Source organism: Solea senegalensis, linkage group LG11 (assembly GCF_019176455.1).
Source record: "Solea senegalensis isolate Sse05_10M linkage group LG11, IFAPA_SoseM_1, whole genome shotgun sequence".
NCBI lineage: Eukaryota > Metazoa > Chordata > Actinopteri > Pleuronectiformes > Soleidae > Solea > Solea senegalensis.
Genome location: NC_058031.1, coordinates 23,065,996 through 23,083,576, shown reverse-complemented (window position 1 = coordinate 23,083,576; position 17,581 = coordinate 23,065,996). Strand labels below are relative to the sequence as shown.

General features: G+C 44.9%; 1 protein-coding gene across 1 annotated transcript in view; it reads left to right on the top strand.

Moving 5' to 3' along the window:
- Window positions 1-1,090: 1,090 nt before the first annotated feature.
- LOC122776863 (plexin A3-like) overlaps window positions 1,091-17,581 on the top strand; it is a gene marked incomplete at its 5' end in the record, with an annotated part of 20,437 nt that continues 3,946 nt past the window's right edge. Inside the window, 22 exons of the mRNA XM_044037615.1 lie at window positions 1,091-1,347; window positions 1,434-1,624; window positions 1,736-2,283; window positions 2,369-2,533; window positions 3,218-3,400; window positions 8,651-8,791; window positions 9,442-9,542; window positions 10,672-10,795; window positions 10,955-11,117; window positions 11,206-11,305; window positions 12,068-12,182; window positions 13,731-13,931; window positions 14,930-15,026; window positions 15,114-15,412; window positions 15,733-15,818; window positions 15,969-16,089; window positions 16,169-16,305; window positions 16,398-16,568; window positions 16,666-16,759; window positions 16,967-17,086; window positions 17,162-17,227; window positions 17,317-17,460. Coding sequence (XP_043893550.1) covers window positions 1,091-1,347; window positions 1,434-1,624; window positions 1,736-2,283; window positions 2,369-2,533; window positions 3,218-3,400; window positions 8,651-8,791; window positions 9,442-9,542; window positions 10,672-10,795; window positions 10,955-11,117; window positions 11,206-11,305; window positions 12,068-12,182; window positions 13,731-13,931; window positions 14,930-15,026; window positions 15,114-15,412; window positions 15,733-15,818; window positions 15,969-16,089; window positions 16,169-16,305; window positions 16,398-16,568; window positions 16,666-16,759; window positions 16,967-17,086; window positions 17,162-17,227; window positions 17,317-17,460 — 3,624 coding nt within the window. The remainder of the gene's footprint in view (window positions 1,348-1,433; window positions 1,625-1,735; window positions 2,284-2,368; window positions 2,534-3,217; window positions 3,401-8,650; window positions 8,792-9,441; window positions 9,543-10,671; window positions 10,796-10,954; window positions 11,118-11,205; window positions 11,306-12,067; window positions 12,183-13,730; window positions 13,932-14,929; window positions 15,027-15,113; window positions 15,413-15,732; window positions 15,819-15,968; window positions 16,090-16,168; window positions 16,306-16,397; window positions 16,569-16,665; window positions 16,760-16,966; window positions 17,087-17,161; window positions 17,228-17,316; window positions 17,461-17,581) is intronic.

Here is a 17,581-nt window from a genome sequence, read left to right as displayed (position 1 = left end):
CAGCTCTGTGACTGAGACTCAGTGTGAATCACTAAAAATCAGGGACAAAGACACTTTGTTGCTGCAGAGGACGAAGACAGTGGCCGGGTGGTCTGTTGTGGAGGGGGCGGAGCCAGCAGTGTGTGTGTGTGTGTGGGGGGGGGCTACAGACAATGCTCTCACTTTAGTGAACAGCCTCAGGTGTTTGAGGGAGCATCCACACACACACACACACATTTTAGTGCCTGAAACAGTGTTTTTTTTTGAAAATGTGAAAACTCTGGCCTCGTGTTTCCATGGAAACAGAGAGCACACTACTTTGTGTGTGTGTGTGTGTGTTCTCCTTCACTTTGTTTGGTGTAGTGTTAAAGTTACTGTCATGAATGACAGTGTCTTCAGTTGTTTGCATGTGGATGCAGGTTTTTAACTATTTTGGAAACAGCAAAAAAAAGGTCAGCAGTGATGTCTCAGTGTGGGCGGGGCTGACAGGGTGGGCGGGGCTGACAGGGTGGTCGTCTGACCTGATTGGTTCTCTGTAACAGTCGTCTGACCTTTTCCTTGCATAGTCACATTTTCACTGTGCACATTCATGTTTCATTGAGCATAGTCATGGTTTCATTGAGCATAGTCATGGTTTCATTGAGCATAGTCATGGTTTCATTGAGCATATACATGGTTTCATTCATGGACTGAATGAAAGGGTTCATGGTTTCATTGAGCATAGTCATGTTTTTCTGTCACATTTTAGTTAAACATTAACCTGGGTTAACTTCACCTGGGTTAACTTCATCTGGGTTAACTTTACCTGGATTAACTTCATCTGGGTTAACTTCAACTGGGTTAAATTTCAACTTTATCAGGGTTAAATTCACTTGGGTTAACTTCAACTGGGTTAACCCTAACAAAATAATTATAGCGAGATATAGATGTAACCACACACACACACACACAGCATGTTAATAAATTCTTCTTCTGTGTCTCCACAGACATGATTCACTGAGTCGACTCATCATCACACCGGCAGCTCCTCCACCTCCTCTCTCTGTCCACCATGTCCCCCCCCTCTCCTCCCCTCCTCTTCTCCCTCCTCTCTCGGCTCCTCCTCCTCCTCTCCTCCTCCCCCCTCCTCTCCGCCCCGGCGGCTCCTCCCCCTCCCCCCTCCTTGTCGGGCAGGACAGTGTTCCGGGCGTTCGACACCTCCCTCACCCACCTCACGGTTCACCAGAGGACGGGGGTCTTTGTTGGTGCCGTCAACCGAGTCCTGAAGCTGTCGTCCAACCTGACGGAGCTGAGGAGTCACATGACCGGACCGGTGGAGGACAACGCCAAGTGTTACCCTCCCCCGAGCGTCAGGGCCTGTGCTCACCGGTCTGTATGCACACCTGTGTGTTTGTCTCTGTCCTCACCTGTCTCTGTCCTCACCTGTCTCTGTCCTCACCTGTCTCTGTCCTCAGCCTGGAGTCTTCAGACAACGTGAACAAGCTCCTCCTGGTGGACTACCTGGGGAACCGGCTGGTAGCGTGCGGCTCCATCTGGCAGGGAGTGTGTCAGTTCCTGCGTCTGGAGGATCTCTTCAAACTCGGAGAACCTCACCATCGCAAAGAACATTACTTGTCCGGAGCCAGAGAGGCTGATGGGATGGCAGGTAAGCTGGGCCGTGGGGGGGCTCAGGGGGCGGAGTCACGGCAGGTAATTGTCCGTGTAGATCAGAGGAAGAAACAGGAAACATGTGATGTAGCTGTGGATGTCTCCACAGGTGTGGTTGTGGGTGAGGACGACTGGACGTCTGACCCCAAGAAGAAGAAGCCGGCGAAGGGCGGCAGCCGCCTGTTCATCGGTGCCGCCATCGACGGGAAGTCGGAGTATTTCCCGACACTGTCGAGCAGGAAGCTGGTGGCGGATGAGGAGAGTGTGAACATGTTCTCGCTGGTCTACCAGGACGAGTTTGTCTCCTCGCAGATCAAGATCCCATCGGACACACTGTCGCTGTACCCAGCCTTCGACATCTACTACGTCTACGGCTTCTCCAGCCGCACCTACGTCTACTTCCTGACGCTGCAGCTGGACACGCAGCTGACACAGATGGACGCCGGCGGCGAGAAGTTCTTCACCTCAAAAATTGTCCGTATGTGCTCCAAGGACACAGAATTCTACTCGTACGTGGAGTTTCCTCTGGGCTGCACCAAGGATGGTGTGGAGTACCGGCTGGTCCAGGCCGCGTACAAACACAAGCCAGGGCGCCGGCTGGCTCAGGCGCTCGGTCTGTCTGAGGACGACGACGTGCTGTTTGTCGTCTTCTCTCAGGTAACTGTCTGTCTGTCTGTCTGTCTGTCTGTCCGTCTGTCCTCTGTCCTCCCCTGACTCTCTGTGCTTTGTTGTTTGCTCTCAGGGACAGAAGAATCGCTCTAACCCGCCCAGAGAGACCGTCCTCTGTCTCTTCACACTCTTTGAAATCAACCTGGCCATGAGAGAGAGGATCCGCTCTTGTTACCGTGGAGAGGGACGACTCTCGTTACCATGGTTACTCAACAAGGAGCTGCCCTGCATCCACACGGTCAGTTCACCCATAGTCAGGTCCAAGCCCACAGTTTTATCACAGTTTATCTTCAGTACTCCTGAGTCATGTGATAGGTGTTTGTTTACATATTACACGTGTGAATGGATGTAATCTGATTACACATGTGAATGGTTGTAATCTGATTACATTTTAATGTTGTAATTTGATTACATATTACATGTGTGAATGGTTGTAATCTGATTACATTTTAATGTTGTAATTTGATTACATATTACATGTGTGAATGGTTGTAATCTGATTACACATGTGAATGGTTGTAATCTGATTACACTTTAATGTTGTAATTTGATTACATGTGTAAATGTTTGTAATCTGATTACCCGTGTGAATGGTTGTAATCGGATTTCACGTGAATGGTTGTAATCTGATTAAACATGTGAATGTTGTAATCTGATTACACAGTTGAATGTTTGAAATCTAATTACACGTGTGAATTGTTATGTGATTACACAGTTGAAAGCTTGTAATCTGATTACACCTATAAATTGTCATAATCTGATTACATGGTTGTAATGTGATTACATGTGTGAAGGTTGTAATCTGATTACACGTGTGGATGGTTGTAATCTGATTACACATGTGAATGGTTGTAATCTGATTACACGTAAAGTAATCAGAAGTTTAATGGTCAGATATTTTCTTCTGTCTTTGTCTCCACAGCCGAAGCAGATCGGAGACGTGTTCTGTGGTCTGGTGCTGAACCAGCCGCTCGGAGGCCTCAGGGTCATCGAGGGCCACCCGCTGTACGAGGACCGCACCGAGGGCATGGGCGCTGTAGCAGCGTACACCTACGGAGAATACACGGTGGTGTTTGTGGGAACCCGGAGCGGACAACTGAAGAAGGTTGGAGGAGTCTCTTTGTTCCTTCATGTCACAATAGCCTGAAAATTCAGGTTCTGTTCTGCATTTGTCCTTCATGTCCCTCATGTTCTTCATGTCCTTCATGTCCTTCATGTTCTTCATGTTCTTCATGTTCTTCATGTTCTTCTTGATGTTCTTCTCAACATTCTTCATGTTCTTCTTGATATTCTGTTCTCTCTCTGGGTAAAGAAAGAATAGAATCAGTTCTAGAACGACCTCTGTGTTAAACATGTATGTTTGTGTTCACAAATGTTAGCATGTGCTGCTGAGCAAGCAAACTGTGATCATGTGATGTTGTCAGGACCAATCAGGTCGCTGCTCAGACGTTAGCTCTCACTCTGACGAACAGTTTTAAAATATAAACTGTTATCATTTTTAGTAAAAACTGTTGTTGTTGTTGCCATGGCAACAGTAGTAAAATAATTCCCACTAGCTGGTCTGACAGCTGATTGTCTTAATGTGAGTGATGTCATCACTAAGTTAGAGATAAACGAGGCGACGGGACAGGAAGCGGGGGGAGTGTCCCAGGAGAATTGTGTGTTTGTGTCTTTGTGTGTGTGTGAGACTGTGTGTGTGTGTGTGGGGCATGACTCCTCTCTCCCCTCAGGCTTGTTTGTTTTGGCATCAAACCTGACACACACACACACACACACACACAGTCTCTCTCACACACACACGCACACACACGCAGTCTCACTCACACACACACACAGTCTCACACACACACTGAAGGAGCAGCTGGTGTTGCAGTTTTATTGGTTGTAAATTAAATTACAGACTATCTTTAGTTGCCATGGTAACAGATACCCCGCTGGTTGGTCGATTTGGTTGTGGCAGTGAAGCGGTCAGGACCAGTCAGGACCTGCTGCTTCCTCCTGTAAATAAACAACATCCAGAAAAATAAACAAACTCACTTCAGTGGAGACTGAGTCCACTAAAGACGTGGATCTGACCAGGTTTAGCCTGGACTCTGTGGTAAAAACTATCAGTCCAGACATTCTCCACAACTTCTGTGTGTGTGTGCGTGTGTGTGCTGTTATTGACTGTGTTTTAGAGTGAAATCCATAAAGTTTGTCCCAAAGGACACATTTTAGTCTGACATCACACACACACACATACACACACACAAAATAATAAAACGGTGTGTGGTCTACTGTCCTTCCTCTCCTGCTCTTTTATGACTCGTCCACAAATTACGTTCTTTCTTTCTGTGTGTGTGTGTGTGTGTGTGTGTGTGTGTGTGAGTGTGTGTGTGTGTGTGTGTGTGCGCACTGAGGCAGAGAGCTGCTGCCACACCCAGTCTAAATCTGAACATGGTTAGACTTCTGAAAAAACAACACACTCCTACCCAGAGTTCATACACACACACACACACACACACGTATGGGGGGCATTTTTATACTAAAACGCCTTAACCGCGTCGCCTACGCTGCATAAAGACCGAAAAAACACGCGTGCGATACACATGCGTACAGGCTTCTTCACTTCACAATTCAAGCAGTCCATGTATTACCTAGAGAGACCCATGTGACAGTTTAGGCTATTTCAGTCACACGTATTTAGTATTACATATATATATGTGTGTATATATGTATAAATATTTATAATATATATTTTATGTATATATATGTAATACTAAACTTGAAACACAAATGACAAACACACATTTAGCCTGTAGCCGGCTATCGCTAATGCTAAGACAGTTATATACGTATTGTTGGCACTGCTCCTTCCTTTGGGTGAAGTTTGATGCTGTGTCCTGCTTTTTATTGCTACTTTCAATAAAAAGAAACCGTCTACGGTTGAAAGTACGTCACCGGATGTGCCCGGACTCTAGTGCCGGACTAGGAGGCGCTGCTGTTTAGAGGAATGGTGAAATTCGCCAGTGACGTAACTAGTCAAGGGAAGTGCCTTTCCGCTTCGTAGAAAAAATAATAAAAAAAGAAAAATAAATAAATAAATGAATCTGTAATCTCAAGAGCGGATTCAATTTCTGTTTGTCAATGAACACATTTTCTCACTTTAGAATTTACATTTATAAGTGGGCATGTGCGTGTTGTTGTTCAGCACCATTTTCTGTATGTGACCTGTGACCTATGTCCTCTCGTCATCCCTGCACTGTCATATGTATGTACTTTGTGTTCCGGCACCTTATGATTTACAAATGACGCGCTGGTTGTAGGCTATACCTGCTCATATTGCTGTTGGTTATGTTAAATGTGATGATTACATGCTCGCATGTGGCACGGCACTAATGACCCCTCGCTGTTTGATTTACTGAACAGAACGTATTTGAGGCGTAGTTCACGTAGGCGTATGCGCAACAACGCATGTGCAGCGTCTGCGTGGCGCTCGTCTGTCCATTGAAAGTGAATGAATTTACACACGCATGTTAGAGGTTTTTAGTATAGTGTGCTGTCATAAAATGCCCCCATACACATACACACAGCCACACACGTACACACGCACACACAAGTACTCTTAAATTCACTCTTTAATTCTTCTGATGCAGTTGCCATGACAACAGCAGGGTACATGTGAACACACACACACACTGACGTTTTGGTTCTATTGGGTCTTTTAGTTCTCTTGGTTCCTTTGGTTCTGTTGGTTTCTTTGGTTCCTTTGGTTCTGTTGGCTCCTTTGATTATGTTGGTTCCTTTGGTTCTGTTGGTTCTGTTGGTTATTTTGGTTCTATAGATTCCTTTGGTTCTGTAGATTATTTTGGTTCTATAGATTCCCTTGGATCTGTTGGTTCTGGAGATTCCTATGGTTCTGTTGGTTCTGGAGATTCCTTTGGTTCTGTTGGTTCGTTTGGTTCTGTAGATTCCTTTGCTTCTGTAGATTATTTTGGTTCTATATGTTCTTTTGGTTCTGTTGGTTCCTTTGGTTCTGTAGATTCCTTTGGTTTTATATGTTCTTTTGGTTCTGTAGATTCTGTTGGTTCTTTTGGTTCTGTAGATTATTTTGGTTCTGTTGGTTATTTTGATTCTGTAGATTCCTTTGTTCCGTTGGTTATTTTGATTCTGTTGGTTCTGTATATTCCTTTGGTTCTTTTGCTTCTGTAGATTCCTTTGGTTCTGTTGGTTCCTTTGGTTATTTTGGTTCTGTTGATTCTTTTGGTTCTGTTGGTTCTTTTGATTCTGTAGATTCCTTTGGTTCTGTTGATTACTTTGGTTATTTTGGTTATTTTGGTTCTGTTGATTCCTTTGTTTCTGTTGATTCTTTTGGTTCTGTACATTCCTTTGGTTCTGTTAGTTCCTTTGGTTCTGTAGATTCCTTTGGTTCTGTTGGTTCTTTTGGTTCTGTAGATTTGGTTCTGTAGAATATTTTGGTTCTGTAGATTATCTTGGTTCTGTTGGTTCTTTTGGTTCTGTAGAATATTTAGGTTCTGTTGGTTCTGTAGATTCTGTTGGTTCTTTTGGTTCTGTAGATTCCTTTGGTTCTGTTGGTTCTGCCTTGTTTACATGTTGTGGGACGTACAGCATCACTCATGCTCACCTGGACCTATTGATTCGTCCCAGATCAGAGGCTGAAGAAATGTCCAGTGTAGGAAAAATACTGATGTCATGGAAACGATAGATATTAACAGTAATATTATAATAACAACAATAATAATAATAATAATAATAAATATTATTATTGCCCTGTGTTACTTTGGAGTAATGGCAGTAACATCATCATATGACCTAAAATTCTGAATCTATGAAATAACATTTTTTATTGTGTGTTTGGCTGGAGCTGAATGACAGGGTGAACGTGACACAGTGATGTTTTTTCTTAATATTCAGTTGTAACTTAATCATCAGAGAAAGTCAAGCAAAACAAAACATTTGTTCACATTATTGAGAAAAAAAATCTGACGAGAGAAGAAACAACAGCTGCAGGAACCTGAGAGTGTGCGTGTGTGTGGGTGTGTGTGAGTGTGTGTGTGTGTGTGTGTGTGAGTGAGACTGTGTGTGTGTGTGTGAGTGAGAGAGGCCTGCATCCAGCTGCCTGTAATTCCGATGTCACATAATACCTAGAGTATTTGTGTGTATGTGTGTGTGTGTGTGTGTGTGTGTGTTATACTGAATGAAAAATGTCTCAGTGACATTAATCAACAGACTAAGAATATTTAGTTAAATTAACATTTTGTTATTATATGATCTTTATTAGAAATAATGAAAGTTTCTGATGTGAATCTTTGCTTTGTTTGATTGATTTAAAATCTCACTCAGAAACTTTATTAGAAAATAAACTGAATTTCTGCTTGAAATTCAACTGGAAAACTGATGTGGGGTCAGAGGTCACGTGTCATAGACAGAGGGTGTGTGTGTGTGTGTGTGTGAGCACACAGAACAAAGCACAGACCGTTGGGGAAAACCAGCCAGGGGTCAGAGGTCAAAGGTCAGAGGTTATTTCCTCAACCACCAATCACACATGGCTGTTGATGTGGAGCTCTGACTTCATCAGACTGAGAGGTCTCACTCTGTCCGTCTGTCTGTGGACAAGATGTCCACCACCAATGTCTTAGAGAGAGAGAGAGAGAGAGAACATCTTCTAATAAAAACTTGATGAAAGTGTAGTAAAGGATGGAGGAAGAGGAGGAGGAGGAGGAGGAACACACACACACACTCACACTCACTCAGTCAGTCACACAGCAGAGGGAGGAGGAGTTAAAGTAGGACACTGCAGCAGCAGAAAAAACAGCTCACACAAATCCACTCTAACTCGCTCTCTCACTCACTCAGTCGCTCTCTCACTCAGTCGCTCAGTCACTCTCTCTCACTCACTCAGTCACTCACTCACTCTCTCACTCAGTTAGTCTCTCACTCACTCAGTCACTCTCTCACTCACTCACTCAGTTAGTCTCTCACTCACTCTCTCACTCACTCACAGCAGAGGGGGAGGAGTTAAAGTAGGACACTGCAGCAGCAGAAAAACATGTTTACACTGAAAATCCAAACGTTTTCCTGTGAAAATAAACAAACAGAATTTTGACAAACATCAGACATGTGGAGAAAAAGTCTTGCTCTTTTCTAATATGGTCTGTTTTTCTCACAGAAAGCTGAAGAAAAACTAAAGCAGCACATTTTCAAAGGGAGTTTTGCAGCAGTGTTAGCCTCACAGCTAGGCTAACTCTGATCTCTGTTTGCCTGTCCTCTTCCTCTTCCCCTCCTCCTCTTCATCTCCTCCTCTGCAGCTCCTATTCACCTCCTCCATCTTCCTCTTCACATTTGTGTGTTTCAGATCCGTGTGGATGGGATCCCACCCCCGACCCAGAATGCTTTGCTGTATGAGACGGTGACGGTGGTGGAAGGAAAACCTATTCTCAGAGACATGGTGTTCAGTCCTGATTATCAATACATCTACCTGCTGAGTGACAGACAGGTGAGACACACAGAGAGTCAGACAGACAGACAGACAGGTGAGATAGACGGACAGGTAAGACACACACACCAACAGACAGACAGGTGAGATGAAACAATAGAATCAGATTTTTAGTTGAGTTCACATGAAACTCAAAGAATGAACGAATGAACAAAACTGCAGAGTCAGCAGCTTTGTGAATGAAGTGTGGACTGATAATGAGGTCACTGTGTGTGTGTGTGTGAGTGAGTGAGTGAGTGAGAGAGAGAGAGAGAGAGAGACAATAAGTGTATTCAAGTGTGAATGTCTGAATGAAACAGAGCGTCCACTGTGTTCTCTCTCTCTCTCTCTCTCTCTATCTCTCTCTCACTCACACACACACGTGTTTGTGCTTCATTCATAGTGAGGACACACATAGACACAATACATTATCTAGTCCCTGACCTTTAACCTAAACCTAAAACCAGGTCTAAATCCTCAAAAAGCCACCATGATGTGAGGACCAGACAAAATGTCCTCACTCTGTGGTTTATATGAGTTTTGGTCCTCACAAAGCCACAAATACAAGAACACACACACTCAAGACATCGTAATGTTTAAATTCATTAATAATGAATTAACTGTTTATTAATATACATTTATTTTCTGTGTGTGTGTGTGTGTTACTGCAGGTCACCAGACTTCCTGTAGAGACATGTGATCAGTACAGCAGCTGCTCAGACTGTCTTGGATCTGGAGACCCTCACTGTGGATGGTGTGTCCTCTTCAACAAGTAAGTCACTCATCTCACTCCCCTGTAGTGTTGTAGTCAAGACCAGCTAAACCGAGACCAAGTCGAGACCAAGACCACAGTGTATCGACACCAAGACAAGACCGAGACAAGACCAAGACCGAGGCAGTAAAATATGGACGTGGTCCCACTTTTAAAGAATTTACATGTTGCGCTGTGTTTTCTTTTGGAGGTATTTATGCACAAAATGTCTTTGTTGTTCAGGTAACCAAATGTTATTATAGATGAGTCGGCTGACATCTTCTCACGGCCTCTTCTCCTGTCACTCACATGCACTTGTGGGGGGCGTGTGAAAGGGGGCGGGAGGGGTGATAGCCGTGAACGGTGACAAAAATTTCAAATGATAAATGAGTCAAGTTTTTGGTTGTATCTGAAGCGAAATACGATTTACACAAAATCACAGTAATGATATTAACAAGTTAATCCAAAAATGCACAGGCAATTTATTGATATCCCCACAGTTGTGGTCTTGACTGGTCTTGAAATAAAATCCAAAGTCCGCTTTGTCCGAGACCGAGACAAGTAAAATTGCAGTCAATTCCGAGATCTTCAAAAAGTGACCGATCTCGAGTACTACAACACTACTCCCCTGTTGTGATGTCATCAGTTTTTACTTAAAATAAACCAGTCATTTTAAAGTGAAGGTCTGAGGAAAGTCAAAGTTCCTGACTTTCTACACATGTTCTGTAGATTAAAGTTTAGCTGTCATATGGCTAACTTTAGCAGTAAAAGCTAAAGTTAGCAATAGACTGCGAAAGTTAGCCATACGATAGCTAAATTTAGCCATAGACAGCTAAAGTTAGCCATAGACAGCTAAAGTTAGCCATATGATAGCTAAATTTAGACATAGACTGCTAAAGTTAGCTATATGATAGCTAAAGTTAGCCAAACAACTGAAGTTGATTAAAAATAATATATATTGTTTATTTTACTAAAAGAAAAAATTTTTCATTGTTTTGCGTAACAAAAAACTTTTAAAGTTTTTTTTATTTACCTTAAAGATCAATTTAAAAATGTACAAAATCGAACAATGATTCAAAAATGTTGAAGAATATTTTTATAAATTAATGAAGAAAATTAGCTTGTGTTGACCTTTGACCTCTCCCCAAAGGTGTTCCACACTGGAAGCCTGTGAGAAGTGGGAGGAGCCTCAGCACTTTAACACTCAGCTGGACCAGTGTGTCGACATCACTGTTACCCCGAGCAACATGTCCGTCACCTCACCACCGACGCAGGTGTGCACACACACACACACACACACACACAGCTCTGCCCCTCAGAGGCTCCACCCCCAACTTTTCATGCTGCTACATCTGTCCTTGTCCCAGCAGGCGCACCCTGGTAGAAGAAATATGAATTATGAGTGATTGATTTGACCTTTTACCTCTGTGCAGTTGACCATACGGGTGCAGAATGTTCCTGCTCTGACCGGCGGCGTCTCCTGCGTGTTTGAGGACCTGAGTGAAAGCAGCGCAGAGGTGATGGAGGACGGTCAGGTGGTGTGTGTGTCACCGTCACTGAGAGAGCTGCCCACACACACACACACACACTCCCCTGGTGAGAGACACACACACACACACACACACTCGGTGGTGTTGTGGTGCTGACAGCTGATTCGCTAAAGTGTGTGATGATGTAATTACAGGTGAGCAGCGTGTGGTTCAGCTCAGTCTTCGATCCACAGAAACAAAACAGAAATTCATCAGCACCAACTTCATCTACTACAACTGCTCTGTGCTCGACTCGTAAGTCTGGACACTCCTCCTCCTCCTCTCCTCCTCTCCTTACTGAAACTGTGGCCATTTCTCAATATCTTTACTTGTGCGTACTCCTGTACTTGTGAAAACGTCATCGGCCTCAGTCCAAGTTCTGTTCCAATTCTCAAGTAAGCGAACAGCGAGGACGGTTCTCAAACCTGGAAGTGTTCTCGCTCTGCCCATTTTTACCAAGTATGCATCGGAGGTGACTTAAGCGTACTTGGGATGGCCATGTATCCCAGAATACATTTCGGCGGAACATAGCTGTAGATAATAGAAATATAAATCTGAAATAAATATTTTTTATTTCAGATTTGTCTCTTACTTGCTTACTGGAGTATTGAGAAACAGCCTGTATGATTTTAGAACCTTAGCAAAGTGAAGAAGAAGAAATTATGTCTCTGCTGTCTCATGTTACCTCAGAGTCATGTGACCTGTTTGCACTGATGTTCGCTGATGTTAGCATCTGATGTTAGCTGACTTTAGCATCTGCTGTTAGCATCTGATGTTAGCTGACTTTAGAATCTGATGTTAACATCTGATGTGGGCTGACTTTAGCATCTGATGTTAGCATCTAATGTTAGCTGATGTTAGCATCTCATATTAGCAGATGTTAGCATCTGATGTTAGCATTTGATGTTAGCAGATGTTAGCATCTGATGTTAGCAGATGTTAGCTTCTCTCACTCTCTCAATTTTCAAATTCAATTCTCTCTCTCTCTCTCTCTCTCTCTCTCTGTCTCTCCCTCAGGTGTACTTCCTGTGTGAGCAGTGTGTTCCCGTGTCACTGGTGTAAATACCGTCACACCTGCACCAACAACCTGCAGGACTGTTCTTTCCAGGAGGGACGAGTGAGCAACATGGAGGTACACACACGCACATACGCACACCACATGCACACACACACACACAGACACACACACACACACACAGACCCACACACATGTACGCACAAATGGACAACATGACAACCGTCTGCTCTGGCTCTGCTCTATCCCAGCAGTGGAGGCGAGCTTGGAGCCGTGTGTGTGTTGGTGTCTCGTTGTCATGACGACTCACTGATGGTAACAACGTGTGTTTAGTTAATTGGTTAATGTAAGATGAAAAGCTACTTAATTGACATGAAAGCATCCAATCACAGTAATTAATGTTAATTTCCAGGCAGTTAGACTAATGGGGGGGGTCATCATTTCCTGTTTCTCCTTCAAATTAAAGGTCTCCTTCTTCACTGTGATTATAAACTTATCCAACTTTCAACACCACTGAGACATCAGCTGTGTCTCCATTTACGCCCCGCCTCACCACTCCACAGGCTCCTCCCCCTTCCACACAACAGGTGATTCATTTCTGGTGAAATGATAAAGATGTTGATGGTGCCGAAGATGATGATAATGATGATGATGAAGATGTTGACGATGCCGAAGATGATGATAATGATGATGGTGAAGATGATGACAAAGATGATGATAATGATGATAACAGAGATGATGACTATGATGATAATAATGATAGTGAAGATGAAGATATGTCCCATGTCCAGTTGCAGCTATGTTGCTAGGCAACAGTGGGAAATCCCCTGTCGACCAGACCATCTCTTTCAGTTCACTTCCTCGGAAGGAGGCGGGGCTTAACAGCAGAGAGAACATGTTTCCACAGCAACAGCAGTGAAATGGCTGTGTGTGAATGTGGTGGAACTGCCCTTTAATTAAGATTAAACAGGAGGATTTTTAAAGTGGAAAAGTGATGGATGGTTCACGCACACACACACACACACAGAGTCATGGTGGTGTCCGCTGTGCTCTGATCCACTTCCTGTGGAGTTAATGGTCTTCCTGTCACTCAAAAGGTAATTAATTACCGTGGTGACGCTCGTTAATAAAGGTTTCACCTCAGTGAGAGACTGTGTGTGTGTGTGTGTGAATGTGTGAGTGTGTTGCCAGCAGCCCCAGGACGCTCCACAGCCTGGATCTGTCACCAGCTGTCCATTACTGACACACACACACACACACACACACACACACACACACAGAGGTATGTGGTCTCCAGTATATTACCTATATATGTATATGTTTATGTATATTTATATGTATATATATATATATATATATATATATATATATATATATATATATATATATATATATATATATATATAGTATATATAAATGTGTGTGTATATATTTATATATATATACACATATATAAATATGAATATATATATAATATATGTATATATATATTATACATAATGTATTACATTTATTCATTTCAGACACATATTATACATAAAATATTCAGACTTTTATTTTGAAAAGTGCAAGTTGTGTTTTCATTGTAAATAAATTATCTCTCTCCCCTCCCTCTCTCTTTCTCTCTGTGTCTCTCTCCCCTCTCTCCCCTCTCTCCCCTCGCAGGGTTGTCCTCAGATCCTCCCGACCTCTGACATCCTGGTTCCGGCCGGGATGGTGCGTCCAATCACGCTGCGAGCTCGTAATCTGCCGCAGCCTCAGTCGGGTCAGAAGAATTATGAGTGTGTGTTTAACATCCAGGGCAAAGTTCAGAGGATTCCTGCCGTCCGCTTCAACTCGTCCTGCATTCAGTGTCAGAACACCTCGGTGAGACACCGCGCTACCCAGCATGCACTGTTGCTCCCACTCTACACTCTACTCTACACGCACACACCTTTAAACACTGTGTCTTTGTCTGCTGATCTGATCTGATCTGAACTGGTCTGATCTGGTCTTGTCTTAATCTGGTCTGGGTTTAATCTAGTCTGATCTGGTCTGGTCTGGTTTTAATTTGGTCTGGTCTGATCTGATCAGATTACATCATCGTTCTGTGATGATGTCATATGATGATGTCATCATGATGATCACCACGACAATGTGATTAACATAAAACTGTCAGACAGTCACAGGGAAGCGTTACTGCCACCAAGTGGAGTGAAGTAAAACTCGCAGTCATCTGATGAGTCAGTGCAACACTTAGTGGTGACACACACACACACACACACACACACACACACACACACACAGCCTTGAACGCAGTCATGTGATTGCCTTTTTAGTTTTAAGGCATGTAAAAAAAAAAGTGTAATAAGATCCAGTTTAAATCCACGATATCTACGGCACATGTTCACGTCTTTGTCTGTAACTGTGAGACACTCACTCTCCCACACCAAAGTCCAAATGTCCAAGTTCAAATGTCTTATTTTGTTAATTCGGCAATAAAAGTCCTTGGTTCAGGTTTACCTCAATGACATAAAGTGACCACACGAGGCAGCGGAGAAGCAACAGCTGTGTTTTCACCTCCTTCCTCTTTATACTTTAGTTTTGTATTGAGAGAAATTCAGGAGTGAGTGTGTGAGACTCAGCTTTTTAAATGGAAAATCATCATTCGACACACACACACACACACACACACATGCACACATACACACACACATACTTGCACTCAGTTATGAATATGGTCATTCTTGAGGTTCTGCAGAAAAGATCTTTTGGTTGTTGCTGCACACCACAGCAGGGTTGTCATGGTGGCTTCAGGTCTCCATGGTAACCAATATAAAGCAGAATGGATTCAGAGGTTTTTGTGTGTGTGTGTGTCTCTGCAGTACTGGTATGAGGGCGATGAAGTCGGTGACCTCCCTGTGGACTTTTCCATCGTCTGGGATGGAGACTTCTTCATCGACAAGCCTGCGTCCATGAAAGGTAACGCTGGCTCCGCCCACAATACAATGATTGGTTGGACTCACTGAAGCTGACCGTGTCACTGTGTGTGTGTGTATGTTTGGTCAGCGTTGCTGTACAAGTGCGAGGCTCAGCGCTCCAGCTGCGGTCAGTGTCTCAAAGCGCCTGCTGCGTTCGAGTGCGGCTGGTGTACGGAAACCAGGAGGTGTCTCCTGCAGCAACATTGCCCCGCCCCCGAAGACAACTGGATGTACCACGGTCGACACAACCTGCGCTGTAGCCACCCGCGCATCACCAAGGTGAGAACGCCAAGTCACTTGCTCCTCTCTCCTGACACTTTACCCCTCCCTCCTGACACTTGCTCCTCCCTCCTGACACTTTACCGCTCCCTCCTGACACTTGCTCCTCCCTCCTGACACTTTACCCCTCCCCTCCTGACACTTGCTCTTCCTCCCTCCTGACACTTTACCCCACCTCCTGACACTTGCTCCTCCCCTTCCCTGACACTACCCCTCCCCTCCCTGGCACTCCTCCCCTCCTGACACTTCCCACCCTCCTCCTCCTGACATTTGCTCCCCTCAGCCTGCTCCTCCCTCCCTGACACTTGCTCTTCCCTCCTGGCACTTGCTCCCTCTCTCCTGGCCTTTACCCCTCCTATTCCTGACACTTTACCCCTCCCTCCTGACATTTGCTCCTCCCTCCTGACACTGCTCCTCCCTTCTGACAGAGTGCTCCTCCCTCTCAGATCCGACCACTGGCCGGGGCCTGTGAGCGGGGACCAGTGACTGAGGGGAGGAGACCTGGAGTCTTCAGGTGAAGGAGATGGCTCATGTGCAGGTGGCGGCGTCGCTGCAATCCGTCCCTTCACGGTATATCAGGCTGGGGGTCAGTGGCGTGTTAACGTTAGCATGTTAGTCAGCATGTTGTGAGTCGTCCTCTTACTGTGTGTGTGTGTGTGCACAGGATTGTGTGCGACATGGCCGAAGCGCTCCTCCCTCACTCTCCCGGCGGTCCCGGCGAGCTCTGTATCGGCGTCTGCAGCGCTGAGTACCGGACTCTGTCCACGCAGACGTACTCTTTCGTGGTTAGTGTCGCCGTGTTCTTGGAATGTCGTGAGTGGCGTTCGTCGGCTGAATCGTATGTTGACTCTTTCTTCGTTCCAGAGCCCAATCTTCAGCCGCGTTTGGCCGGAGAAGGGTCCCGTCTCCGGGGGAACCAGGTTAAAGGTGACGGGCCGATACCTGGACGCCGGCAGCAGCGTCAGTGTTTTCATCGACAAGGAGGAGTGTTTGTTCGTCAAGTGAGTGGATCCTCCGCGCTCACAGATCAACTCATGAATGCATGAAACACAAATACACGTCGCAGTGAAACACTCCGCTCCTCTGCTTACAGACGGACCAATCGGGAAATAATCTGCATAACTCCCGCCTCCCTGTCAGGCTCTGGCCCCGCCCCCATCCGTCTGATGATCGACAGAGCTGAGGTGACGAGTTTAGAGACCAAATATATTTACACTGAAGACCCGACGATCAGCAGCATCGAACCCAACTGGACCATCCTGAAGTAAATCCTGAGTCAGCTGTCAATCATCATTAACCTGTCATCGTTAACATCAATCAATAATTAATGTGTGTGTGTGTGTGTCTCTGTGTGTGTGTAGTGGTAGTACAGTGATTACAGTAACAGGAACAAACTTGCAGACCATTCAAGAACCCAAAGTCCGAGCAAAGTTCGGAGGAGTGGAAACTAGCAATGTAAGCACGAGATGAACACATGAATACATGAACACATGAATACATGAACACATGAATACACGTTGGTGTTATAAATTACATATTAGACAAGCACACGTTCTTCCAGTGTTTTGGGGGCGTGTCTCTGTGGAGGGGGTGGGGTGATTAGTCGTAGTGGTTTCAAAGTTGCTGAGTGGAGCTTTAATCTCAGTTGTCTTCTGTGGTCAGTTGTGCTCCATCGTCAATGACAGCACCATGACCTGTTTGGCTCCTGGACTGGTTTACAGTAAACCCCACCCACCAGAGGGGGCACTGCGCCCCGATGAGTTTGGCTTCATCTTTGACCAGGTAAGTGCTTGGTAAAGTAATCGGTTACTCGGGAGGAGGTCAAGCATGAAATTACTTGTTTACCTTCCTGTCCAGGTGTCGGCACTGCTCATCCTAAACTCCAACCCCTTCATGCACTACCCCAACCCGACCTTCCTGAAGGTGAGAATGAAAATAGGAAGTGACGAAGAAGAAATGAAAAAGATGAGGAGGAGGTGTGGTCTAACATTGTGTGTGTATGTATGTGTCAGGGTAAGAACTTGGTCCCGCCCACCCCTGGTAACAACCGTCTGAACTACACAGTTCTGATTGGAGAGTCTCCGTGTCAGCTGACTGTGTCAGAGAACCAGCTGCTCTGTGATTCGCCGGATTTGACCGGAGAGCAGCGAGTCATGGTGAGTGCCTTAGCCCCGCCTCTTTCAGAAAAGCATTCACACACGCACACACATTCACGCACACATATGTGCGCCCGAAGTGCCTGAATGACTATCGCCCTGTAGCACTCACACCCATTAT